The sequence below is a fragment of the Dermacentor silvarum genome, chromosome 6, assembly GCF_013339745.2.
Source record: "Dermacentor silvarum isolate Dsil-2018 chromosome 6, BIME_Dsil_1.4, whole genome shotgun sequence".
NCBI classification, from domain to species: domain Eukaryota; kingdom Metazoa; phylum Arthropoda; class Arachnida; order Ixodida; family Ixodidae; genus Dermacentor; species Dermacentor silvarum.
Window position 1 is genome coordinate 30,238,667 of NC_051159.1, and position 27,700 is coordinate 30,266,366.

Sequence of the window (27,700 nt, forward strand, 5' to 3'; positions counted from 1 at the left end):
TAGACGCGGTCGTCGGCTCCCCTCGCACGTTTTCACTCGCACATATAGCATACGGCGCGCGGCGATTGCGTTATCGCCCTTGGACTTTACACGGAATATCTATGCACCAAAACCAAATTTAGAGCCACAACTTGTCATAGACATCATCTTTAGATAGCAAATACGGATTTCAAGGGCCATACTTTTGCTGGCAAAAACCGAAAATACGTCATAGTTGTCGCCCCCGGCACTTTGGTCGGCCAATGCCATCGTCAAGCCACCAAGCCAAGCGACATGAAAAGTCGAAATGGCCGCTCGGGCCGGCGCGGGGTGGCAGTTCGCAGCGTATGATGCGGGAATGGTCCCACAGTTGCGACGCAATAGCGGGGTTACCAATGCATTGGGTTCTATGGGAGCTGTGCCGGGACCGGCCGAAAACGGCCTAACAGCCGGGAAAATGCAGCCCCCGGGAACGTAACAGCGGGGTTCTACTGTAACACTATGCGACGCTACGATGCCATCGTGACGCTCGCTCTTCGTTTCCGATGCCTCGCGCTTGTGCGAAACGACACGCGTCCACGCATCCGGTACCTGGTGTGACATTCGAAGGATGAGTGCTTCGACCAAAACGGAAAACGGGTGCGCGTTACAATTGAGGGCGCGTTAGAATGAGTAAATACGGTAAGCATTTCTTTTTCGAATTTTCGTGCCGAACCTGCATATAACGAAATCATCCGGGAATTTGTCAATTTCGTTATATCCAGGTTTAACTGTAGATAATACTAGTAGTACACAAAAGCTCAAACTACAGGAACAGCTGACTGCAATAGATTTAGAGCTCAGAGTTCGACAAATTAAAATTTTCTTGCTTCCCCGCTTAAGCCTTAAATTTAGGTGAGCGATGTGGCAGTTGAACCACAATATAATGAACCTCAGTTAAATGAAGTTTATGATATAACAAACTGTTTTCATTTCCTAACTTAGATTTGGAGAAACCCATGCATTCTTTTTTGCAGTTTAGCAAAGTCCCACGTCTTCAATTTAATATAGTTCACAAGCATCAAATTGGGTCAACCTAGAGCTTTTTTAACAGTGAAAGAAAACATTGCTCAACATAGAATTCAGCATTTCAAACTTTCTTTGCCAGATGCTGCCAGCGAGTGCTGGTCTTCGGGTTGCAGTGATCTTGACCTTGCACATTGCTACAGATTTGTAAACAATTAAAACAAACAATATGACTGCCTAAAATTGACAGGCCATGATGATAATACTATGTGCATGCATGCATGCATGCATGATGCTATCTGACAACAGCTGCTAACATTAGGCATATTGGTTTTCACTGCACTCACCAGTGCTTTTGATCTTTTAAATGCTGCTTGAGTTTCTTGAAGGATTGTATTCACAAATGCTTGCTGACAAAGTACCGTGCACCAGTACTGTTCTAGAAAATTATAATCTTACTGCCAAAGCATGGGACCCTCAACATAAAGAAATTTACAACTTAAACAAGTGTTTCCCTGCAATTATGACTTCTTTATAGTGATGCTCAAATGTTATATCAAATGTAGACCAAGGGCACACTTTTTTTAAAAGAAAGTGCTCTGTTGTTGCCGTAAACTCCGAGTACTTCTTATAGCTTGCACTGAAATATTTGAATTAACGCTTCAACTTGAGCAGCAACCAAGATGATGCTAGATAGTTTCAGGAGGACCGACTGTTTGGCTAGTTGGCCTTGCATTTTAATTGCTGTAGTTTAGCACTAATTAATACATGGACACAAAAGAACAAAGTGGACAAGGACGTGTGTTACTAGAATCTGTTTATTCACGTGCCATCCACTAATATTTGTACAATTTGTTGCACATGCGCACATTGTTCTTTTGTGCCCGTGTATTAATTTGTGCTAAAGCACCATAATTATAATGCCAGATAGCATGTAGGAAGCAGTCAACTGCATGCTAGCTGTCAACTGATCGCTTTGTGAATGAACCAAATGCCAAGGAGTGTTTCGCATTCCAAAAAAGAGGTTGGTTCACTGAAAAGCATAGCAACTTGCATAGCATAGCACAGCATAGCGTATCATAGCAACTGTGCCAGTAAAGGTTGAAGATTGGGTAAGTTGGTGTCATTGCATTTTGAATGTATTCACAGCGTACACACACTTTGGAAAAGGGACAGACAATGCTCTTTCACTCTGCCTGTCCCTTTTCCTAAGTACTGGACGGACTTGTGTAAGGGCCGCACCCGTGTAAGGGCCACACCCCCAATTTGGCAGTCCAAAATTCGAAGAAAAAAAATTTCTAACGGAGAAGCAATCGCGTTTAGTGCCCCGATGCCGTGCGTGAGCATTGACGAATTTTCATGCGCTGCGTACTTTCGCATGCCGCTACTAGATGGCGAGAGCCGAGGTGTGCACAAGATTCGGGGTGTGCGCAAATCAACGGCTGCGCCGGCACCATTTTGACCAAAAGGTTCGGTCCTGTGGAAGGCCCGCACCTCGTCAAAATTGTGAAAAAGAATTGCGGCCCTTACACTAGTCTATACGGTATGTGTACACTGTGAACACATTCATCCTGTGCCAGTACATTTGTACGAGGCAAAAAATTTCTCGCAACATGATTAGTGTGTGCAAAAAAAAAAAAAAAACACTGCTAATGAGTTATGAAGCACCTAGCAGTACATTACAGAAAACAAGGGGATACTGTGATGCCACTACATGTGCAGTTAGTCTGACACATGCATACACGTGGACCTATGGAGTTCACATTAACATACACATTTACCTCAGAATGCTGAGGACTGTTATCAAGCCTTCGGTGGCTGTGCCTTTCGCAGGGAGGCCATACTCCCACCCACACATGGCCCGCATGATCAATGAGTGGCTGGCTGAGCACTTCTGTGGTGGTACACTACAACCTTGTTAATACGTACTTTGCGGGAACACATCACAGCTATGCACTGAATGGTAGTACGCACTAACAAGCAACTATAAATTTGCATCTCTTTACCTGCACTGCCGCTAACAAAGACGAAACGGGACCCTGCAGTATATGTTACTTAAAATATGTACTGAAAGGAAATATTTTGTTCAAGAAAAGGAAACATTATCACCCACCAGACTAGCATGAAGCTACAAAGGAAATTCATAAGGGTATCTCAGAAAGAAAGTCTTTGCAGTTGAAGAAAATTTGTCCTGCTCCAGACGCCTGGATCAGGACAAATGAAATTTTAAGTACAATTTAAGTGGGTAAATACTAGCAATGTTTTGCTGTATAATCCCCAACTTGTGACCTCCAGGCTCCCCAGATTTGAGGTTGCTAGACATCACTGTGCAACATCACTTACGAGGAAAACAGCTGCACAGTGCTCGACTCACTGATAGCTGCCAGTGTGAAAGCAAGCAATGGCCAGTGTCATTGCGAAGCAATAGATTGAACCTGGAGCCATTTTCGAAGTTGCCATGAGGCTCAGTCAGTTATCTGTGAGTGGATCATCACTGCTTGCACACCACTTTGCGTCGTAGCTGCAATGCAGTGTGCACTCTTATCAGGTAGCTGCAAACTTGCTCGGATTGTACGAAAAAGATCCGCAGCATGCGTTTGGTGAAAGCAGTAATCCTAAGAGTCATCAAACCTTGCATCGGAAACTTGCCATCAGCCATTCGCATTTTCAAGTCCACATTTGCATCATTCCATGCCAGGGCCACGATGGCACAGAGAACTTGCTGATCCCCATCGAGGCTGGAGCCCTGACACTATTTCTCGACCAGCAAGAAGAAGACGGCACCTTCTAAGTGGAGGCCCCGGAGAGCACATCTGGAGCCCATTTTCGTGTGTTGCTGCCGCAACCCTTACGTATTGTACATACAAGTTTTGTAAGTTAAGTTCTTGATAATGCTGCGTTTTACTGTTTTTACATCGAAGGCCAATAAACCCTATTTTTATTAGATGGTGCACTTTGTTACTCTTTCTAAACAGGCCCTGGAGCAGTAATTCGAATCTTCCCAGCCTATCGGAATATAAGATTGCAAGGACAACAATGAAAAAGTGGCACCTGCAAAAGAAAGCTACTTGATTATGATGTCTCAAAGTATTACAAAACAAATTTATCTACTTTGCAAAATTTTGGCAGTCTTGGCAAGGTGATAAGTGAAAGCCACTTTTCATTCTCTTAATGACGTTTCACTCTGCAGCAAATTACAGCATTGCGTTGTGGATGTGCAGAGCAAGTCAGTGTGTCAAAACATTCTGAGCAGGCAAACTTAAATCGAGTGCTGGAATACAATTTGCAAAGGTGAAGAATGCCGACTTGGGCTGATTGGCACAGGGTCTTCTACTCTTAGGGGAAACACGTGAGTGTGTGGTCACGCTCTTCGGCGTACCATGTGCGTCCGCCAGAAGAACCGATTGGAACAGGTGCGTTGAGGGTCAAAGGTGGCGCTTACGACGTGTCGTCTGGTACTGTGCCGTCGTGTGCAAAGCCTCGCCCGATGCTGGTGCCGTAGTTTTGCTTGCATCACGGTTCGCCAACCCCTGTTTTTCGTGTCAACTTACGAAAAGCACTGAGTGTTTTATGGCATGCAGCACAACAAACTGCTTGAAGTGGTAAACAAGTAGTCCGAGAATAACACTTTTTGTAGAGAGAGGGAGATAAACTTTATTTCATAATGACTCTCAGTCAGAGTTGTCGCTTTATAAATGGAGAGTGTTAGCATGGCCACTGGATAAAAAAAAACAAAAGGTGCGGCCTGCTGCGTCGCATCGCCGTCAATGGTCGAGCGCGTCTCGGCTAAGTTGACAGTTGCGGCCGCTGTTTTTGGTGATGACGCCACTGCTACGGTACGCAAGGCAGACGCCGATTCGTGCTACAGTGTGGTTGCCTCAGGATTTATGTGTGTTGGTGTGCTTTTTCGTTCGCATTCTCGTGTAATTTTTTTGTGTGACCGTGCCTGTGAGCAGCTTGCCTCATGTTTCTTGTGCTTGAGTACGGTTCTCTGGTGTGCGTGTGTGTGGCAGACGGTTTTTTCTAGCGGTGTGATGCCGCGAAGCTGTTGTGGGCTGCTGTGCAACTCGAACGCGAGAAGAGATGCAACTGTGAAGTACCACGAATTCCCCTGCAATCTACAGTGTCGAGACGCGTGGCTGAAGAATATTTCTCGCCAAGGGCCGTCGAGGAAAGGAAGCAAGTGAGAGCCAAGCGACAGGTCACTGGTATGTTCATTACATTTTACTGAGAATGACTATAAAAAGAACACGAACATTGGGCTTGTGCTTCCGAGTGCGGTCCCGACTGTGTTTCCCGGTTATCCGCCGTACATGAAAAAAAAAAAAATAATAATAATGCGCAGCTCAGGAAACTTTTTTTTTTTTTCGAGCCCAGGAAAAATAGCGGCCGCAATTGTCAACTCAGCCGAGACGTGCTCGCCAACTAGCGGCGACGTGACGCAGCAGGCTGCACCTTTTTTTTTTAAGTAAAAAGAGCCACGAATGGATTGATCAACTCCGGGCTGTCCAGAAGGCCCACGATGCGGCGGTGAGGCTTGGCCTTCCCGTCCCAACATAGGAGCGGTCCGCAGTCTTGCCCCTATAAAAACGGGGTGAAGATTCTTTCGACTACCTACCTACCTAGTGGCTGTGCCACTACCAGCGCAGAGAGAATATTGAAACGTGCGAGCGGAGTTCGGTTGAAGAGAAGAACGAAGCTGGGCTGGATCGGGTGCTGTGGACTGTTTTGGCTGAGTGATACCTTTGCATTCATCATCTTGTAAATAAACACAATCCATCGTTTTGAAGTCGTCTTGAAGAAACACGTAAACCCACACCCGATTTTTCGTAATAGAGCACTTCTTTTCATTTCAGATGAGTCGAGCGAGCAGCCTTCATGGAGAGCATTGAGGCCCACTCTACAAAAGATTGGCACTCCTAGGGCAGACTTTTCGCATATAAAATAAAACGTGTTATTTACGGCCTGATTAGAGTCACTGTCGCGCGTACAAACGCGGCTGTGGAAACACTTCTCCGTGAACGGCTGTACCCGAGCAGTGGTGCCAGAGCGGGCGCCAAGAGAACTAGGCCCGAGACGCCGTTTCGGTGCCATGCAACGGGCCGCGCCTTTTTCTTTATCCAGCGGCCGTGGTTTTATATTAGGGGGATGCAAGCGTAGGGGCCCCAAGCGCTAGGGGGCCCCAACGCTTGCGTCCCCCTAATCTAAAACTCTCTAATGTGTATTTGTTTCAATATTTCATAGCATAACGGGTGTGCCTATGTACTACTCATCTCAATTTACCTAATGAACTGGTAAAAGAATATCAGCACTGCTCAGTCCAACTTTTCTATCAGTAGCACTGTGTGCTGAATGGGAAAGAGCAATGCAGTCGGCAAAGCTTTTTCTGAGGCCAATCATTGAAACATGTAGTGCTTGTTAATGTCTACTTGTATGTTCCCGTTAAATTGTCTTGCCGCTAAAGACAACTTAGCCGTTCATTCATTTGGACGGGGTAGTTGCATTGCTATAGCAGTGAAGTAATGCACGTTTACAGTTTGTGATTTTACAATAAATGTATTGGCTGAGCAGATAAAGTGTACTATATACTATATAGTACTATAAAAGGAACAACAAAAACATTGTGCAAAAGGTTCACGCTGTAATACGCGCCTCGGCTCCTCTCACTTTCGACAGGTTGCAAACACGGTCACAAAAAATACCAAGAAGTCCCTCATAAATGCACAACATGTAAAAAAAATAAATAAAACAGGTATTCTGCGAGCACTTCTTTGCTCCTTTGAGCAGTTTGTTATGCGACGGGCGATGACAGGCAGCGCTTTATGTATGCTGATACAAAAAACTTTCCATCAGGCACGCTGCACCGTGATGGAAGCAAATTTACAAAGCCAGAATGAGGCGAGGTTTCGCGCGCCGGCCCAGTCGCAGACGACACTCCGTAGACCTCGCCTTTGGCTTTCAACGTGCATGTGCAAGCAGTTTGTCCAGTGGCCACATCTGCCACTCCGAGGGGCACGGCCATGCGCTCGCATGTTTCCCTTCAGAGTGGATGACTCTGTACATTAACAAAGTTGGTGTACTGTTTAATTTAATTTTATATTATTGAATACGTGACTGCATGTAGGCATTGTTGTTTTAATACAGAGACGGCACAGATGAAGCGCTGGCTGTTAAACCTTTCAGTGTCACTGAGGTACAGGTATGTTATTGTGTTTTGTGCCGCCATGTCACTGATGTCGGATAGGAATGTGAAGACCTTAGCAAGGAGAGCATTTGCCATTATCTGTGTCATTTTTTTCCCCTTTTCTGCATAACCAAAAATAAACTGTCGTGTTCATTTTATATCTGAGAAAAAGAAAACGACGCTGGAGGTGCGTTGCCTCCGAATAAACCCGACAGTGAAAGGGTTCATCAAAGTTTATTGTTCGCAGCGCAATATGTAAACGTGCCAAAAAGGAGAGGAGAAGAAACATACAAAATAGAAAACAGACTGAGCATCGGCACCTTCCATATTTTTCTATTGCTGCTCTGTTTGTATTTTCAGTCGCGAGCGTGTGACTAAGGTTTTGCTCTGCTTTGCTTCTGCTTCAAAACTCTTGCCTTCACCTCTTGCCACCGTCATTGTTGCTTTGTTACATCCGAAATGGGAGGATCAGGCGCTTCTTAAATTTGAAGAAATGATGGTTTTTATACAACTATTTGCAAGCATTTGTATACCGGTGACAAGATGAGCATTAGATCTGATGAACTCGGCATAGCCAACGGTGCAGAGCACTGCTGTCACATCAAAAACGATTGTGTGGGTTTGGCAGCTCGATTTGAAACCTTGACGGCAATGTAGGGTGAGGAGAGGATGCAGGGACATTTCCAATGTGTGTACTGCATTAGGTAGGTTGCTGCATAGGCACTGAAACTACACCTTGCACTTACTTCATCTGGCAAGGTCTGCGTGATCTTGGGAGCTGCCAAATGGTTAGAAATGGCTCTGTGTCGCTGCACCATGATGAACAGAATGAACACATCAATTAATGCATTTATTTCGTTCCCACTCAGGAAATAACATCTGCAAAGCTAAGCCTCGCCAAAAACGTCAAACATTAGAAAGGTTTAGCGACCAAGGTTTGCAGCAGCCAGCATCTTCTCCAACCGTTCAGCATTGCTAAAGATAACTGCTCTTGTTGCCGAGATTTCTTCCAGTTCATCACTGATGCGCTGGTCCAGTTCTTCCAAGTTCTGTCTCAGAGGCTCCAGGATTGAGTCTGTTGCACTTCAATAGAAAGATATCAATATGTAACCAGCTTTGCTCAGTCCACTGGCAAACAATTTCAAAATCAACTTTGTCCTTAAAGGAAAAAACTTGACACGCTGCTCAGCTGACATGTAATAAAGTCAAAAGGTGGCTAAATTGCACCGTGTGCCCCTGTATATGACTGCCAGGAATAACCACAATTACACACTGGGATCAGGAAGCCTAATCTGTGCAAGGAACACGGAAATGCAAAAGCAGACCTCTGCACAGAATGAAAATGCAGCAGAAATATGACACTTATCACCTGTGATTTAATGCATGGGCTTAAGTGTGTGAAATGTTTCTATTAAGGTACACATCAGTACGCACCACTGGTCATTGCAAGTCTGCCTTCCATATAAGCTCACCTCTTTTTCCACAAGAATTTCTGGACAGGCATGTGAAGACAATGAGTTACAAGTAAATAATGTAAGCAGTAAATTGAAATTTCTCAGCTCGGCAATCACCAATGCTAGTACATGTTTTACTAAATCTTGCCTCGTTTCGTTTAAGACCACAGTTTACATAGCACTGTTCCTCACAGTTTTTCACACCACGGTGGATAAAACAAATTGATTGTGCAAGAGGACAAGTTGCATTGTGATTCTGTGGAGACCATGTTCTGTTACTCTGGCAGGTTTAGATTTTCAACATAGGAGCAGGATTTTAGCTCTCACTCAAAAGTTCAGGCAGGTTTTCAAGTACATGCAACTAAATGAATTTATCATAATTCACCGCACACCGCATGTGTGTCGTATACTCAATACAATTGAAAGGCAGCAGGGTATGAGTAAGGTAGTTAATATTGTGCATTATTCACAGGTTGCATGGGCGTATAAACATGGTTCCGAATGGCACAAGTGGAAACCTGTGGCTGTGCCGTAAGACCTGTTTGACATGGTGCAATCTTGTACTGCATCTTTTGGAGCTGTAATGACTGCACATGCAGTCTTAACATTCACGCTTCCCATTCGTCAGCGACTGCAGTTTTCACATATGTGAGCACCTATTGGAAGATTAGTATCGTTGACTAAAGCTTACGTGGTCCACTTCATTCTAAGTAAAACAAGTAAGAAACTACTTTCACAAAACTTCATCATGCATGAACCAATTATGAAAAAAGAGGAAAAAAGTGACCTGCCACTGTGTTTTGATTAGGTGTGTTTCCTGTTCATGCTGCACTAGTGATCTTACAGGGAAGCTCAGCGCCTCCAAACATTAAAAATTGGAATGCACAAAGAGGCCAATGGCACTTTTGCTGCACCTGCAACATGGAACAATGCAAGCTTGCAAGCAAAGGCGGACCATGTGAAATGGGCCTAAGAGCCCAGATGCAATCCACACTTTGGTGATGTATGGATAGTCAGAAAAAAAGAAGCGAACACAAAGCAGGAATCATTGAAGTGTACCATGTCAGACAAGTGGTTCTCGAAACATGCGTTACTGCATCTTTCACTTTATTTTGTTCAGTATTCTGAAAGTAATAACATTATAGAAAGGAGCAAGTAGTTAAGGAACAGCACAGTATAATTACATAAAGTTAGTGGAAATAATAGTGGAAAATTCAGGTCTCTGGAGCACTGACAAATTTTTGAAACGAAAGATGGCTGACATGGGAGCAGTAGTCCAGAATAAATAATGCTGAACTGAGAGGCATTCCCTGCACACAAGGCGAGGATTGCGGTGCAATTATTAGGACCAAAATTTAATGTCCTTTCACTGATATGGACATCGAAGTTGCTCACTGTATTCCCCACCAGTAATGGTGCAGACAAGAACCTCACCATACGGTTTCACTCGCGAGCACTGAAGCAAGAGTTTATAAAAAGGCACGGAAGGCTAGGCTTCACACTAAATCTTGAAATTGGTGGCCTTGATGATGGAGGCGACGTTTGCTTCTCCTGACAAAGAATACTAATTTTATACAGGAATGGTTGCATGTGATTGTGCACATGTGTCCGGTGTGCTATTTCAGTTGCACATTCTCACTTGTTCAGCTTCTATTCTTTGTTTAACCCATTAATGCCATGTGTTCTGCTTTAGCCAGACAGGTGAAAGATTGCTGCTTATTGTTGCTTTCTGCTCTACATGGTGTCAAATACCATTCTTGTTCTGTGCCTTCTTTTTTTCTCTCCATGGTCTTTGCACTGATTTTTTTGTTTGACACCCCGAGTCCCAATCAAACTATTGGTGCCTTAATTTCTGTCCTACCTTTGCTCGGAACTGTAAGCCTGTAGATTCTTGGTGTGCTCCTCCTTCCACGAACTCAACTCCATGTTCATGGAGTCCAGGTCCTCGGAAAGTAAGTCCAGGAGCTTTCCCAATGGCAGGGCTCCACGGCTGACTGCTTGGATGTGTTGTCGGAGCACGTCCATCTTGTCCTGCCCTTGCGCTTTGGAAACAATGCCAGGCATCACCTGTGACAAAAAACATCCTTGGTGTAGCTGATTTCGAAAGTCGTAGGCATCATAAGTACATTACATTGTCCATTACAGGATGAAGGCTTCTCCCAGCTATCTGCAGTTACTGCTGTCTTGTGCCATTTGGCAGGGGTCATTTCAATATGGGCCGGATGTAAGACACTCATATTCAGTTACCATCATATTAAACCAGAACACACCTTAAGTGTCTTCCGCAGAAGTTGCTTGAGATTTCTGGTTTGGGTGCCTTGAACACGCTAGTATAATTCCCTCCAAACTGTTTGATGTTGCTTCTTCTTGCACCCTGTGTTTGTTAACTGAAGTCAAGCCGTCACAGATGTGTTTTCATTGTTCGGGTCAAGTCTGACGGTGGCTGTTCCAAGCCCTGCCTATTGGTCAGTCGAGTAGGCCACTATGTCTCCGTCTTCTGACAATGCAGAGCAGCTGTGGTTGGCATGCTGCAATGCTTCTCGGCCATCTACTCACTGTAACCTGCACAGCTGCTATATCCTCTGCAACTAGTACTATATCACCACTCTGTGGAACAAAGAAATCTTCGCAGGGAGAAGAGGTGGACATCGAACTTATTTCAAGCAGCACAGTCAAAAGGACGCTGATAACTCTGAATAAGTTAGTGTGTTAAAGTATTCTGTACAAACACTATTTTCGTACATTTGACGGAAAACAGTGGGTAATTAGCGGAGAGAATGAAGGCCTACTTTGTCATTTTTGAACTTTTGGGCAAATTTTCAGAGCAGATATGCCGATGCGACATCATGAATTTCAAAGTATTTTCTTTTATTGGGGCCTTTTTCGTACAGGGAAAGTTTTCGAGACTTTCACTTATGAAAGTATCACTTTTCTGGATAAGTGTCATGGGAACGAGCCTAGGAAAGTTTTAATTCTTCTACTATAAATTTAAGCACAAATAGATGACCACAACCTCGGCGCAACATCGAAAGTTAATGTTGCAGTTAGCAGTGCTAAGTTCTGGCCTAGCTTTTTCTTGCTGATGAGGGCTCTGTTCTTGACAATACTAAGGCCTTGGATGCCTTAAGGCACTAACCTATGTCTTCAGCGTGACTTAATATTCACCAGTAGTGTCCCTTTAAAGGTGTGCACTTACAGATTCTGCTGTCGGAAAGCCTGTAGATGGCCGCTGGCTTCCTTGTTCCAACTCTTTCTTTGCTTCAAGGATTTGCTTTACCAGGCTTCCTGAAAGCAACAGGGAGCATGCTGTGACAGTGGCTTCTGAGAGCATTACTATCATTTAAAACTGACAAGTATGCTGGTCAACATCAAGTTAGGGAAGAGGTAGTTGCCAAAATACAGTGGCCATTTCATCAAAGTCAAACCTCAATATAATGAACACAAGCATATCAAATTATAGGATATATCAAAGTAAATATAAAATGTTTCTCGTCATTATCAGTGTGTAACAAAATTATGCCAATAATGAATATTGAATATAATGAAGGTATTTTCATGTCAAATACAAATGCTTTGTAAAGAGTTTCGACTGTACTAAGGCATTTCCAGCTATAGTGCGAAACTTGATGTCTTGGTGTGACTGGAACATCTTGCCCTAAATTGTCTTCACAGCATGGCAAATGTCTGACCCAAGCATTATCCTTAACTTGCCAGTACTATTTTGGACTTTAGGTCAAGCAGTATTGTACAGGGCAACTTTGCAGGATGCATTCAGTAGGGGAAAAGTATTGGAATAGGAACAAATACAAGAGAGGTTCATGTTGCATTTGCTGTGTTCTTGCGCCACTATGTAATTTAAATAATTTAGAACGAATCGCTAGTTACCTCAAACCAAGATACTGCTTGGCTGCCGGAAACCTCTGCTTGACTATACTCAAACAGCGCGGCTGTTACAAAGACGCACATAGACACAAATACCACAGAACAAGCGCTGTTCTGTGGTATTTGTGTCTATGTGTGTCTTTGTAACAGCCGTGCTGTTTGAGTATAGTTCTGAAGATGAACCAACTAGCCCTCACTAAGATATTACTCTGCTTTGACACTTATTCTGTGTTGCCTTACTTCAGTATAAAAATGTGGGTTGTGCTGACTGCGACAGCCCAACCACGTCTCAGAAATAGGCGTTTCAGAGACCAAAACTGGAAAAAACAGCACCATTATATCTTGCCTGAAATGACACCAATATCCCAGGATGTTAAAAACTAGCACAGCTTCTAGGTATTATCTCTGCTATTACGCGGTGTTCATGGCGCACCAAAAATCTCTGAGGTGACGTGCTGGGATTTGTGAAGTATCCATCAACCACCAAGCATTAATAAACAATTTAGCCAAGTACCAGCCCTGCAGCTTTGCTATGATTGCTCTAACATTACTCTAATATTACTATATACTACAATAGTCATTTATAATCAACTTAGGCAAAGTTAAATCTTGTTGCTGCTGGCCTTGAATCTGCTGCGTTGCTGCTGGCCTGACGTGAATCGGTGGACTTACCTTGCTCGGATTCTGGAAGCTGTTCTGTGTCTGGAGTGTTCAGATTAGCCTGCGTAAGTGATTAGCCTGCATAAGTGCATTGCATTACGTTCACTCTCTGCTCTGTTTTGATTCATGCTTGATTAGACTTCAGCCAAGGACACAAGCATGACCATAATACAGTCGAACCTCAATATAGCAAACATGTAACACACAAAAATATACATGTAATAAACTATATGATATAACAAAGTAAATCTAAAATGTTTTTCATTGATTGGCGTGTAATGAATATATGCTTATGACAAGTCTATAGGATATAACAAAGATATTTTTGTGTATGATGTGACTACGTTATAATGAAGTTCGACTGTGCTTTGGTTGCTGCTCCAAGGTATGTAGACAGACTGAAGAAAATAAATGCCAAAAAATGTTTTATTTTACATTTTGAATCAAAACATTGGTGCCAGGACATCATAGTGATGTCACAAATTGCACAATACTTGGGCCGTTTTGTTAGAGCTGGAAAATTTCTTAAAACTTCTTAAAGCTAGAGCTCTTAAAGCTAGAGGTTCATTCTCTGGTTTATTTAGAAATACAATGGAGGTTCTTCTTTATTGATAAACACCTAACTAGGCCAGAGTAGGTGCTGTCAAAATCCACGATGGCGTGGAAAGCTGGCGCAGAAACTGTAGCCAACATTTCTCCCCGTGTTTAATTTTTTGCCTGTCCTGGACCTCACTTACCAGGCCTTGTTTCATAGTCGGAATAATTTACATTCTCTTTTGAGGAGAGGTATTTTACTAATACAACTCAAGTGGAACCTTAAGCTTGGGCCTAACTCTGATGCCACCTATTAAAATATGTGCACAATGCAGAAATGCTTTTCTGAGATTACCTCTAGACCGATTTTGATGAAACTTGTTGCATTTGAGAGAGGAAATACCATTCTAGTGACTGTTGGAAGCGGAAGTTTGAAATTGGTAAATTTGAAAAAAAATTAAATAAAATAAAAATCCTAAAAACACGAAGTTTAAAATTTCGTAACTCTGTACCAAGAACAGATATCACAGCTCTGTAAACTGCATCCGTTAGAACATCCAAAGTGGACAAATTTGATATAATACTTAACATCTTAGGTGGTTTAGCAAAAGTCCTACTCACATATTAGTGGTGCATTTAAGAGCCATGTATAACACATCAATTTTGTCCGCTTTAGATGTACTTATTAGATGCAATTTATATACTTGTGGTTTTGTTTTTCATTGCTGAGTTATACAGTTGTAAAGACGATAGCTTCATTTTCAGAAAATTTGCGATTTCAAGTTTTATTACAAAATCGACGGCCTAAATAAATAATCTGCTTCCAACAGTCACTAGAGCTTAACTTTTTCTATTAAATGCAACAAACCATCAAATTTGGTGCAGTGGTTTCCGAGAAAAACGATTTCTTCTTTTCAATGTATTTAGATAGGAGCCCCCCAAGCTAAAAGCTTCCTTTTAATTTGATTTGATTATAGTTTTATTAATATTCCTTTTTAGTGTATTTTCAGCACACTGGAAGCTAAAGCAGCTGAACCTCAATAACACGAACAAGGATATAATAAGTTATCAAATATAACGAAGAAGACAGAAATTGTCGTCCTCCTAATTGTAGCATGAGCCATCAAAGAAAACCCAGAAAGGTTTCTCAGATATGGGTTTTCTTTGTATAACTTTGTGATACAGCAGGATGGATGACCATTTTCCCTTTCATAACTTTCCTCGACTTCGCAGGCTTCCACAGAACTGATCTGCCATATAATGAAGTAAATGTAAAGAATGTTTTTACCTCTATCTATGTAATTGAATTTATGCTTAAAATTAACTTCAATATAGCAGACGTATCTACGTGTCGGATTCGACCTTGTTATAACAGGTCCGACTGTACTGAAGTTTCGTTTGCACCCTTGGCTTCAAGCCAGCCAAAGATGAAACAAGACAAGGGCGCACTAAATCTAGTTTGTTGCAAAAAATATTTTGCTTACAGGGACAGGTTGTGTTGTGACCTCAGTAATCACAAATTCCTCATCTTTGTCATCTTCATTTTTGTCATCACTTGTATCCAGGATTACGTTTTCAACTGGCTTAGCAGTTGGAGCCCTGTAATAGAAGCCCATTTCTTTAAAACGTGGATGTTAAAATATAGACCAAAGCCACGTGCATGCACATCACTGCAGTAAAGGTGCTTTTGACATGCTTTGGCTTCCTGGCAAAATTCACAAATTGGCAAATTTTACAAAGAATTTCAGCACCAATTTTTTGGCTTTGTAATTGTGCACTAAAAACAGGCATTTTAATTATCTAAACTGTTGTTAGTTCAGCATCTCAAACAAACAATAAGCTAAATCTGTTTACAGCTTATATGAAGCCAGAGCATACTTGTGTGAGTTTTGCAAATCTCCTGTACCCTTTTGACCTCTATAAAACCGTAGCGCAAAATTCAGGGCACTTTAAACATACTGATATATGCAGTCCACTCTATTGTATTACATGAATTACAAACTTGTAAACTTGATGTTTTATTTCTTTTTTGGTTAATATTGGTAAAAAGAAGTTATAGTTTAAGTAAAAAATGTGCTTCCTGCAGCAGTTTGCTTGATAATAGTTTTGACTTTCAAATGCAATAAACTTTGTTCAAATCAGTTCAGTTAATACCACGCAAAATCCTTTATTTATTTAGATAGGAGCTCCAAAGGTGCACTTTTGTGTTAGCATCTAAAAGGGCGCATTTTAATGAACAGTGATTTACCTTTGTAATGGAACCACCCCAAGAACATGCCATTTCGCAGCCTGTCAATGTTGCTGCAAGTGCAACTTTAATTATGAAACTGTTCGTTACTCTGCACCCTATGCCAATCTGATGCCTGTGTCGTTCATATTGCCACGTAGTAGTGACGGTGAATAAAACAGCCGTAAAACTGTGACTGACAAAACTGACTTTTTATTGGGCGAACCTATGCCCACAAAAGCAAGTTGCACTCGAAGCAGAACGATAGCAGCAAACACAGTCAGCGATCGTCGAAATCTGATCAGCGGCGAAACGCGTCGGCTTTTATACGTGAGTCATCGAAGGTTCTAGTGTAATCCCTGGTGCCCGCGTGTCTTCCAGAAAGTACTAGACAATTCGCGTCGCTCATACAATCAGATTACATAAGTGTCGGTTTGGTGACAACAGACAACAGATAGAAGCATCGCTAACATTTGAGAAACTTCCCGATACATGCAGGCGCGTCCTGCGCAGAGCGATAACATTTAACACTGGTTAGCCGGTGAAAAGCGGTCACCGGTGAAAGATAAACAAGTGCACGTGTCAATATATTGTGTACATGACAATTCCATAGCTTACACTGACAGAGCGGTATGCAAGGCAATCCATGCAGGTAGTTTACAATGTTTCCTGCCTGCTTCTTCAGCAGTATCCTTCTTACCAACTTTGAGCATGTTATGCGATGTTATCAAGTGATACTCACTTGTTGAAAGTCACGTTAACTAGCCACTGATGAATGTGATAATGGTGTAATCATTGTGATGCGCACAGCTCAAAGTACACGCATTCAGAACAAGCATTTGTAGGAATTAATGTGACGGCGGCGAACGAGCCGTGCCATCGTTCCTACTCAGAAGGCGGCGAGCTGAGCGGAGGCTGCGACGACCAGCGTCTCAAGCTCCTAGAACAACACTGTGCGTGCCGAGCTTGCGCTTCGAGCACGCACTGCGCTTCTTTATTGTTTACTTCCTTGAGAATCGGCGCCAAGGCACCGGTTGGGAGCACCGACCAAAGCGCCCCGCGTTGCAGCGTCGGTGGGCGCTACAGGGCCCCCCGCCCAGACGGAACGGCGATGAAGGAAGTGAGAGAAGCTAAGTTGGATCCTTGTACTCTAGCCTGCATCTTAGGTGCGTCTGTTGCTGGCACATGCGCAGACGTCCTTGAGGCAAGCGGCTCCGGCAGTGTGGCATTCGCTGTTGGCCTTGCAGGGCTGTCCGATACGTTACCGGCAGTGGTCTGTAGCTTGTCGCAGGTCTTGCTGTTCAGCGAGCGGACAAACTCGAGAGCACAGTCACAAAGCTAGCCGAGGCCGGCGGCGGCGCGGCAGGTCAGGTGCTTGGACTTAAGGCTCACGGGCTCGGATGGCTTGTAGAGGTAGCGGCCCTCACTGCACGAGGCCCCGCGAGGCTCGCACTGGGCGTTGCTCGTGCAGGTGTCCTCGAAGATGGAACCAAGCGTGATGGTTGCCTTGGTGACCCTGCGTGTCGATAGAGCCATGCATTCAAAGACAAACTTGCCGTTGTCGGAGGGAAGCCTCTCCAGCTGGGACGTGATTCTTCGCGGTGCTTAGGGTGGAGCGGTCGATGAGGTTCTCCAGGAGATGGCCGTTGACAGTCCAGGTGATTGTGGTGTAGTCCTTGTACAGGCACGAGAGCTGTGGACCCCTGGGAGGGGGTTACCAGTGTGCGGGAATGCGCACGCAGTGGGCTGCGCATCGATGCATCACTCGAGTTTGAGCTGCGCAGGCTGGGTTGTATGTAACCACCTTCGAGGCTGCAGGGTTGTTCGAAACTAATCCCCCGAGGGGGACGGCGGGATTAGCGGAGCTTCTCCCAAGCGAGCACCCTTGAAGAAAGCCGGGCGTCTGGCCGGGGGTCGCTTGTGCTTGATTTGTATTCCGGTGGGTAACCGGCGGCAGCCTGGTTTCGAACCCGCGACCTCCCGCAGCCGAGGTGGACACTCAACGACGAGGCCACGGCTGTGGTGACTTAAGGCGCTGCCGCTTGCCAATATCGAACACGGCGCTGGATCGTTGGTAGGACTAGTGAGGCTTAGCTGCTGCACGGGCGCCCGGTGGAAAGCTCCCTCAAGCAGAGCCAGCTGACGGTCCGCATCGTAAGGGGCCGCGCGCCGTAGGCTGCCGGCATTCCCGAGCCGAAACTGGTCCTCGTAAAGGTCGCCCGAACCATCAAGGCCAGGGTCAGGCCAGCCAGCACTAAGCGCAGGGCCATGATCCGAGGAGTGAGAGTAGCTGACGTGTCACTGCTCTGCGTGGCCGGCATGCTCGTACCGTGACCGGCGTGCTCGTACCGTGGCCTGGTGGGCGCCGTTGCCGGTGAGCGCTGTGGCGTGCCGAGCTTGCGCTTCGAGCACGCGCTGCGCTTTTTTATTGTTTACTTCCTTGACAGTCGGCCCCAAGGCACCGGTTGGGAGCGCCGACCAAAGCGCCCCGCATTGCAGCGTCGGTGGGCGCTACACATTCATCATCTTCATATGCCTAGCTTGTGACACTAATGAATGTACTGCACTTGTTAGTTTTAATCCGTTTACGTTGCTCCAATGGTAAAACAGCGCAGGAAACAAAGACGGACAGTGGAAAGAACACATTCACAATAACGGCAGTAAACGAAACGCTCGCTTCACAATAACAGCAGTAAACGAAACTTCAGGGAGTGGGCGGCGCCGGCACAGCGCGGCGAAGGGCGCACGCGGAGACCGTGGAATGTGAGCGAGGAGGGCGGCAGGGAAGCGGATTTCGCCTCGGCAACTCTGCCGCTTCGGTGGCTGCCCTTGCCCTCCCTCGTAGCTCCCTCACTTTCGACTGTCACCGTGCGCGCCCGCCGCCGCTACAGCCGGCCCGGCGCCAGCTACCTGAAGTTTCGTTTTCTGCCGTTATCGGGAAGCGGGCATTTGCCGGCGTGGGCAGTTTCGTTGGCCAGCCTGGGTCAGCGCCGCTGCTTCCCTCTGCACCGTAGCCGCAGCGCGCAAGGTCAACACGTGACTAGAAAGTAGAGGAAGCATAAAGGAGAAAGAAGAGTTCACTACCATGTTCTACGCGTGGCTACGGTAGCGTGGCTAAGACGTCGGCACATACATGCATGTTCCGGCGCAACGCAGAGTCGGCGACCTTGTGATTTGAGAGGGTGAAATTTCCGCCGCGTTTTCTTTTTCTTTCTTTTTTTTTTTGTTCGTGCGCGACATTGAGGGCTCTCTCCTAAGCTTTTACTCTATGGCGGTGCCGGAGCAATGCCGGTCGGAGGCGCCGCCGCGCGATTTGGTTCGAATTAACGAGATTCGACTGTAAATTGAATGCAAATATTCTAGCCACATTCTTCGACTGTCGCATACGCGTGGCGGCTCGGTGCACATGTTTTGCATATGTGCGGCCCTTGAAAATTGTTGCTTTGGTTATAATGCGGTACCGCTTATAGTGCGGATATTCGCGACTCCGGCGACTTACGTTATAAGCGGTCTACACTGTAATGTGAATCCTATAAAGCATACACATCGCATTTATAGATGCCAAAGTAATGGTACAGTATAGACCACTAATAACATAATCGCTTATAGTGCAGGACCGGATATAATACGGTCTTTTCAGACTCCCGTTAATTTTCCCATAGCACTCTATGTATACGCGTATCGCTTATAGTGCAGTTTCGGGACATGAAATACTGGTTACAGTGCGGCTGCCTGGAAGTTTGGCAGTCAACCTAGACAGCAAACGCTCCCCTCAAGCCACAAATACCGTATTTACTTGAATCTAACACGCAATTTTTTTCCCGATAAAACAGGTCCAAGAATTGCGTGCACGTTAGTATCGAGTACGAGCCTAAATCTGCGTTACCATATAGCCATCGGTATTTCAAAATGGCCGCTTCGCACGCACGTCGAGCCTAGCTATTCTCGAGCCTAGCTACCATAGCTTCCTCCATGTGCTGCAGTACATGTGCTTAGGCAATAATCTACTGTCTGTCTTCACGTTTTCTGTGTCTGCTTTATCAGCATGAAGTACCGAGTTCATCATGATGCCGCATTTAAAGGGAAAGTGATCATGTGTGCGGAGATGGATGGAAATCGGGCCGCATCACGGCCATTCGGAGAATCCGAAACTTGCATTTGGGACTGGCGCAAACAGAAGGAGAGAATTTTCGCCAGCAAAGCAATGCGGAGCGGTTTCAGTGGACCAAAGCAGGACGTAATTTGCGATGATCCACTTCGGCGATACGATCGCCTTGGCCCTATCTTGAAAGCAATCTGCGATGGAGAAAGTCCGCCGCGCGCCGTGTTTTCGCTGCTTATAGGTCGCGTTGAAGTGAGAGGCATGATAGCACGAAGGTCAATTCGCTCGCCGCACTCCCGTCACTCCAGCGTTTTGACAGTTTGTTTCCGTGGTCAACGAGCGAGATGTGCTCATGTTTGCTTGTGCGCGCATGACACCGTGCTTGTTAATTTATTTAGTAAGCAAATACGGAACCTAGAGCACGGTGACAGCGACGGCAGAAATGCACCTGGAGGGTCGATTATCGCAATAAAATAGTTGTTTTCGTTATAAAGTGGTACCGCTTATAGTGTGGATATTCGTGACTCCGGCGCCTTACGTTATAAGCAGTCTACACTGTATATGAATATTGTGGGCATTTCTTAAGCACTTCTTCATCATCTGCACATGATCATCATCACATCGGGTTCTTCATCTTCATTGCTTGTGGGTAGTCATCTTCAGATTGATCTGTGCCTTGAGCGTGATCTATCCGCCACATCTTTGGGGCGTATTAAAGGTCCTGTTAACTGCTACATCACAATATAGATACCTAAATTAGGTACCTGTTTGAATGTTCTATGTATGCTTGGGCTAGCTTGATGTAAATGAGTAATTAAGCTCATGATTGTTTAGTTTACTGCACGAGTTCCTTTAATGAAAGCAAAAGTCAACATGTACCAATTTCTGACCAAGCAGGGTAATTGCTATGCCAGTTTGCTTGCAGTCAATAAAGTGCTTTAGTTTTGTAGCAGGTCTGTCAATATGCACATGTTTTATAACAAGAGGTGCTTGCTTATTAAGGGCACAATAATCAGTTAAGTGAATTAAACTGTGATGGAGAGAACAAGGAATGCATATTAGCACAATGAGGAAACAGACTTAAGAAAAAGAGAGTAGAATAAAGGTACAGGGTTGGTGCTAGTGGTGAGAAGATTGGCGCTTTTGCCTGGCAAAGATGTAAGTGATAGCTGTGGTACATAAGGAAACAAAAAGCTCAGTGACACGAAGTGTGGTGCGTACCTGGCGGCAGGAGTGCTATCGGCTGAATTCTCCCTCTTTCGAATCCTTGGTGCCGCTGGTCTGGAACTCCGAGGTCGTGACGACCTCAATGTAGACCTGATGGGATGAAGTAAGAAAAGGTTTGCATTTACTTTATATGTGGGGTGTTTCAGCAGTGACATTTTTGTTGCCATAGACATACATCATAACATATAATGCAGCTTTATAAATTATAGAAAGCTAATTGGCGTTATGCATAAGTTAGAAGAAATATTTATTATATGATTTTAAAAAATCTGCAGTGTCAACATTCTTGTGGCTACTCTAAAAAATATACTGATATATCCACAGTATATTTTGTTTAGTGATGGCTAGATGGCACAAATAATGTGCGAACGCCTCCTAACGCCATAATAATAACTATTCAAGACAGGTGTCATTCCTGACAATTTCTTAAAGTGCCTGCTGTTCTGAAGTGTCTGTCCTAAGCTGTGACTCTGATGCATGTGTGATTCTGAAACAAAGCTAAACTGTTCTGAGATATTCTGCAAATCAGTTCTGCAGAATCCCACAAGGTGGAGGAAGTGTCATGAAAGGGAAAACTGTCATCCAACTGAATGTAGCACGAATCTACAAAAAGGACGGGTTTCTCAAAAAGAGAACTTCGCCCTTGTGCTGCGATCTGCTAGCCTAGCCTCCTGGTTTGCTCAGAGGGTAGAGCGACAGCGTGGCTTCATGTGCGCTGTGTTCTTGCACACCTAGGCTGCGATTTTGTAGCGATGCCTTATGACTTATTCTATGCTAGTCTTACCATCCACCGCTCACGGCCGGCTGATCCCGTTGATAACGCGAGCGGACCGTCGCTCTGACCACTGACAAAGCGCGATACGCACGAAAAGGCATTATTACCGGAAAGGCATCGCTACAAAATACCGGCCCTAGTTTGCATTGAAGCGAGAGGCAGCACGAAGGGGAAATCGCTCGCCGCTGCTGCTGCTCTTTATCGTGCCAGCGTTCTGATAGCGAATGTCAACGGTCATCGCGTTATATGTATTCGTGTTTGCCTGTGCATGCGTGACAATGTGCTTCTTAATTTCGTTGGTAAGCGAATGTTTACAGCAGTTTGTGCACCTGATAAAACGACCAATCTTACTTCACAAAGCTGTCTAAATTAATTTGATACCGCCATCAATGTTTCGCCTGTTGGGCAAAACGCTTGACTTTTCTTAGACATTCTTCACCTTCAATTTTTTTTCTTGTTGAATTCTACAAGTGGCAGCAGTGAAAGTTATTACCAAATATAAAGGAATTATTTCTAATATGCATACATCTTTATTTGGTGCAACATATTACAGTTGCATTTAATAGACGTTAATTGCAACTTTTCATATGACAAACATGGATATAGCGAATTGTTGAATACTATAAGAAAGTAAACATGAAGGGTTTCTCACTGATATTACCATGTAACACATGTATGCTTATAACGAATATGGAAAATAATGAAGGCATTTTCATGTCAATGTTCGACTGTATTCTGCCAGTACTGATAGACTTATCTGGCTGCAACATAGGGTCTAGAAAAAGGAAAGATGGAAAGGAAGCTATAGACTGCAGTTGTCAGTGTAAAGAAACATGAGAGGCATAATATTCGACAGAAAAAACAAAAACTTGCTGTATGCATAAGATATCAAATATAGCCAGATCATGTGAAGGCAGTGAAGCTGGCCACGTCAAGTAATGCGTGATGTGTTATGCAATGAAGCGCCGAAGGAAGACAAAAACCTTCTTGACGTATCATGAATAACTTGGTATACTTTAACAAGAATTGTTATGTACTAAATGAAACCACGTCTAGTTTAACATAGAATAAGTATAGGAGACATGTTACTGAATTAAGATTTGATCAAAACAGGTATAAGTATTCTTTTTGTGTTTTTTTTTTCCTTAACAGCACGAGAATGGAAATAATTCTCTGACTGTGTTGTCGGTGCAGTTAGCCGGAGTTCACATTAATGTCTTTCGAACTTTGTTAATAGTACGAAAGTGACAGTCGAAGCTTAATTTGCTACAATTATGATTGCTTTATGTACTGACTGTGCTTATGCTTGTTGCAACTCGCAACACCACTGAATGCATAGCATTTTTCTCATAACGAGTGTGCACATCATTGATTTCATCTTAAATAAATGAATGAATGAATAAAATGTAATGTGTAACAGCTGCTTTCTTAAAGTGGCATAACGACATCCTCTTAAACCAATAATGGGTTTAAGAGGAAGAGAAACATAGTCGAGCGTGGCAGAGAATATGACTGAACGATTAAGAAATTTTCAAGTACAGGGTGGTGTCTGATTCGCACAGAATAGCCACGGAGTAGTCTCTGGAAAAATGCATTTTGTTTTGAATTTAACTGAGGTCATAAACATGACTCCCAGTCAATTCCCTTGTGCAAGTTTAACATGTGCTAGATGATTGGCAATTTCTTTTCCAAGATGTGACACCATCTAGATTAAACCAGTCTATCTTGATATTTCGTCATTCACATTTGTGGAAGCTTTTTTATTACACTTGTAGCCAGCTATTTACAGAATAAATAGCCTTTTATGTTGGAAGAAGCCTGTCACATCTGTAGCTACCTAAGCTGATAATAATATTTATCAAAATTTTTTTATGAAAACAGAAATTGAAAATTCACTGCTATAATTGTGTTTTGCAAACTAATTTTGCATTACACGAGTCTGTTTGATGGCTTTGACTCAAGGATGCTTGTTAGGCAAATGAGACTTCAGTGACATGTTCAACTGTCTATGTCCCTTGAAGTTGATCCAAGTGAAGTTATATGTACATTTCATTTTAACATTGTCATACTAACAAGTTGGGAACATAGAGAAAAGAACTGCCTGTGAAGGAGACTGCCTGCTATAAGGAAAAGGAAGGAATTCTTGTCAGGAATTGTAGGAATTCTTTGATATTCCTGCAAGACGGGAATTTCAAACAATAGATGAGAGATGAAATAAGGATGAGTCCATTATAAAGGCACTGGACAAGCACAGCACCAGATACTGCATACTTATAGCATAAGTCAAGGTAAACAAACAAGCAACAACTGTAACAACCACGAAAGTAGAAACCTAAACTTATGACAATCCGCAGACTACACAAATCCCATTCAAATTCAGACTTATACTTGGGATCAATTTACTGCACGTGTTATAAAGTAAAGTGACAAATTGCTCACCGAGACATTGGTCTCTCGACTTCTTGCATAGTGTTGTTCTCGGGCTCAGGAGGAGCCAATAAGTTGTCTGCTTCTAATGTGACTTCATGGCTGTTTGCTGGAGAAAAGAAAAAATTACCATAGCATTCTTAAACTTCTGTCAGCCGGCATCAAGCAGTGCTTGTTAGTTTCTCTTACATGTAGGCAGCTTATCCTGTTGTCCATCAGTACTGCTTTCAGGAGTTTGTTCCTTGTGAGACGACCGCTTCGTACTACGTGGACGTTTGACTTCAACTTCATCCTCTTGAATATGGTGCTGTAGAATATTAGGAAAGTGTCCAGTATTCATGACTGGTAACCCGCTTTTCCTTCTTTTTGTTTTTCTTTTTATGAATGACATTGTGCAAGTGCATTCCCATTGCATGTAGACTGAAACACCTGTACATAGGGCAGTATCAGGTGCAAGTACATCACCTCTGTGCAAGGTTTCTTGATACAGTCAAACCTTGTTGTAACTAGGGTTCAGTGTTCTCAGTTTAACGCACACAAATGTACGCAACATTTTTCTGCTGAATTTTTTTTTCAGAACTCGGTTTTAACCGAAAAGGGTCAGTGAGAGCAAATTTACCAGAGATGTAACACAGCAGTGAGGAAGCCTACATGCACTACAATACAAGGAGCCTAACGTCACATGTCAGCCTGTTGCCCAAGCTATATCATTCCATTTTGTCTTATTTTCGTTCATTTTGCCTGTTGCTGTGACAAAGTCAAGAACCAGAGAGGGGGAAGAGAGCTTTGGCCCAGGTCCTTGCCGTCTTTTGCACAGCAGCCACTGCACTGGATGACCTGGACAAGTTCACTGATGATAACGCAGAGTTGTATCTAAGTATAAATATATATATATATATATATATATATATATATATATTTCTTTAAATATTTGTCGGTGCTCTTTACCAGCATAATGTCGCAAATAAACTGTCATTTTATTTGTGCTCGAGTACCAAATGACATATAGTCATATTTTCGTATGGCATTTGGCATTGCCATAGACTGCTTCTCGAAAACTATTCTTCTGTCTGTTGCATAAAACTACACTGTTGAAGGGCAGGATTTGCAGTTATAAAGCATGTTTCAGAGCCAAGAAAATTAGTGAAACAGATATTCAATGAAAAAAACTTACAAGCAATGCAAGAAATGATATGTTGAAAACATTTGGTAGAAGTTCATTTGGAAAATTATATTCACCGAAAACGAAAGACAAATTTTAGAGTAAATATCAACCGAGAAAAGCAAGCCGAATTCTGGGAAAATAAAAAACAAATACACTGGACCCTAGTTATAATGATGTCGCATCAAACACAAACCGTCCTTTGTTATATCTGATATTGATTCTATGTATTCTGTCATATGTATTCTTTGCACACTGGTATCAGCAGAAAACATTTTAGATTTCCTTTGTTATATCAGTGATCAATATTCGTCTAGATTATGATATACAATTGTGGTACCAAGATAGAATGTTTATATAGTTCTCTGGCTAGTTGCAGGAAGTGAAATGAATTCATAGCAGAAAGCAATTAGTGAATTTTAAACAATGGCAACTTACACTGGTTGCTTGTAGCAGCAGGTCCGTCTTATCTACCTTCGTGACTACTTGATCCTGAAACATGCGCATGGAGAAAGGCTTTCCCACATGTTCATTTCACATTGAAAGAGATTGTGTCAATTGCAAATCAACAGAAATATCACACCTGTTCAAGTTTAGAAATTCCATTGGGCAATTCTGATGCAGCAGCATCAGTAGGCTCTTTCACCTCCTTCGATGATTTTTTTCTTGAGCTAGTTTTAGGTCTTTCATTGCTGGTCTGCTGCATGGCATCATCCTCTGGAACAGCTTCTGCCAGCTTGCGTGCATCAGGCTCTCTAGATTTCGATCTGTGTTCTCCTGAACTTCTTGTCTTGCTTGATTTAGATGGTCTGCTGCTAGAAGAGCTTTTTTCCTTTTGCACCGAGGACGTTGACTTCTTTTCTTTACTTGCGTCAGCTTCACCTGCTGTTTTTCTTGATTTTCGTTCACTGTCTGACTTTTTTGATACCTTTGATGTCTGGAAAATAAATAGATATGTTTCAAAATGGGTGCTTATAATATTGGTCTGATTGAAATAAGGGTCCTTTCACCTCTTTCTTTTTGTTCGTATCTTTTTTCTCAGGTTTGCTTGGTGCCGGAGGCTTTTCACCGGCTAGCACTTTCTTCACAGCCTCACTAGAGTCCACCTGTAATGTTTATATATAAAAATAAATAACTATTGTGAGCTAAAGTATTTCGCCTTGTGTGGTCACCTTTTTGGCTGCTGACTTTGCAAGTGCTTGAAGAAACTCGTTGGTTTTGTCTGGTTCGTGCCCAGCGACTATTTTTGATGGTCGAACAGGCAACGCCGACCCCGTTACTATGCCTAGTACAGCGTTCAACATCAGACAAGCTAGAGCTTAAGTAACATAATGAAGCACGGATGGATTAAGCAGGTATACAACTAATTTCAGAGCTATATATATTGCTTGATATATTTAATTATATAGAAACTTGATTTGGCATGTAAGCCCACTTTGTATACTTACCCACAGCATCAATAGCTTTCTGTAAAAATGCTATTTTGCCTTCCTTGTCCTGAAACAGTGGAAAAGAAAGTATTTAGACCAGGTCAATATGAAAACAAGGAATTCCGAACTTGCCTTAATATTTTCCGACGTAAGCTCTTCCTGGGTGTACAACCCATCTAAAAAATTGGTTGCCTTGATGACCTGCAGTATAATTGCACAAATAACAATTTTCCTCACGTCACCAATGTGCGCAGAGCGGCGATATGAAAATATGCTCATGCATGCTTACGTTATGAATAACGTCATGCAGGAATCGGAAAGGCGGTTTCTTGAGCAGTTTTTCTTGCAGAGGTGGCTTTTTTATCACAGATCCCAAGAGGTCTTGCGTTTTCTTAATCACTCTAGCGCTTACTTCTTCGTCCATCGTGCTTATAATTTTATTTTCTTTAGCACGCGGTTATGCTAGCTCAGCGAATGTAAGTTATCACATCTTTGATGGCACTGGAACGCGCGGAATCCGGCAACGTAGTTTCAGTTTTGGATTCATCTCTATGGCAACGGAATGCGGTGAAACCTTTACCCACAGATTCGTATCTCGTTGTAAACAAATCACAAATGAAAGGTGTTTATCTCGGAGAATGTAAATGCACAA

General features: G+C 43.4%; 2 protein-coding genes across 2 annotated transcripts in view; one reads left to right on the forward strand and one right to left on the reverse strand.

Moving 5' to 3' along the window:
- LOC119455370 (origin recognition complex subunit 2-like) overlaps positions 1 to 3,928 on the forward strand; it is a 38,978-nt gene extending 35,050 nt beyond the window's left edge. The window contains exon 12 of the mRNA XM_037716760.2: positions 3,683 to 3,928. Coding sequence (XP_037572688.1) covers positions 3,683 to 3,775 — 93 coding nt within the window. The 3' untranslated portion in view covers positions 3,776 to 3,928. The remainder of the gene's footprint in view (positions 1 to 3,682) is intronic.
- A 4,071-nt stretch (positions 3,929 to 7,999) lies between these two features.
- Positions 8,000 to 27,629, reverse strand: LOC119455372 (TRAF3-interacting protein 1). Its single transcript, XM_037716762.2, has 15 exons — positions 27,338 to 27,629; positions 27,181 to 27,249; positions 27,067 to 27,115; positions 26,791 to 26,903; positions 26,629 to 26,724; positions 26,202 to 26,555; positions 26,057 to 26,110; positions 24,646 to 24,763; positions 24,469 to 24,565; positions 21,249 to 21,344; positions 15,183 to 15,297; positions 13,177 to 13,225; positions 11,819 to 11,907; positions 10,484 to 10,689; positions 8,000 to 8,251 (listed from the first exon to the last, which is right to left on the reverse strand). The coding sequence occupies exons 1-15, from the start codon at positions 27,470 to 27,472 to the stop codon at positions 8,092 to 8,094; spliced, it is 1,800 nt and encodes a 599-aa protein (XP_037572690.1). The 5' UTR covers positions 27,473 to 27,629; the 3' UTR covers positions 8,000 to 8,091.
- Between the last annotated feature and the right edge of the window lie 71 nt (positions 27,630 to 27,700).

What these genes read in the sequence shown, in the direction of transcription:
- LOC119455372 (XM_037716762.2), bottom strand. Translation starts at nt 27,472, where the DNA reads ATGGACGAAGAAGTAAGCGCTAGAGTGATTAAGAAAACGCAAGACCTC. An exon ending in GCTTCCAGAATCCGAGCAAG is followed by an intron (nt 11,908 to 13,176) that starts GTAAGTCCACCG and finishes TGTTGCTTTCAG; the next exon opens with GAAGCCTGGTAAAGCAAATC. An exon ending in GCTTTCCGACAGCAGAATCT is followed by an intron (nt 10,690 to 11,818) that starts GTAAGTGCACAC and finishes TTTTTGTCACAG; the next exon opens with GTGATGCCTGGCATTGTTTC.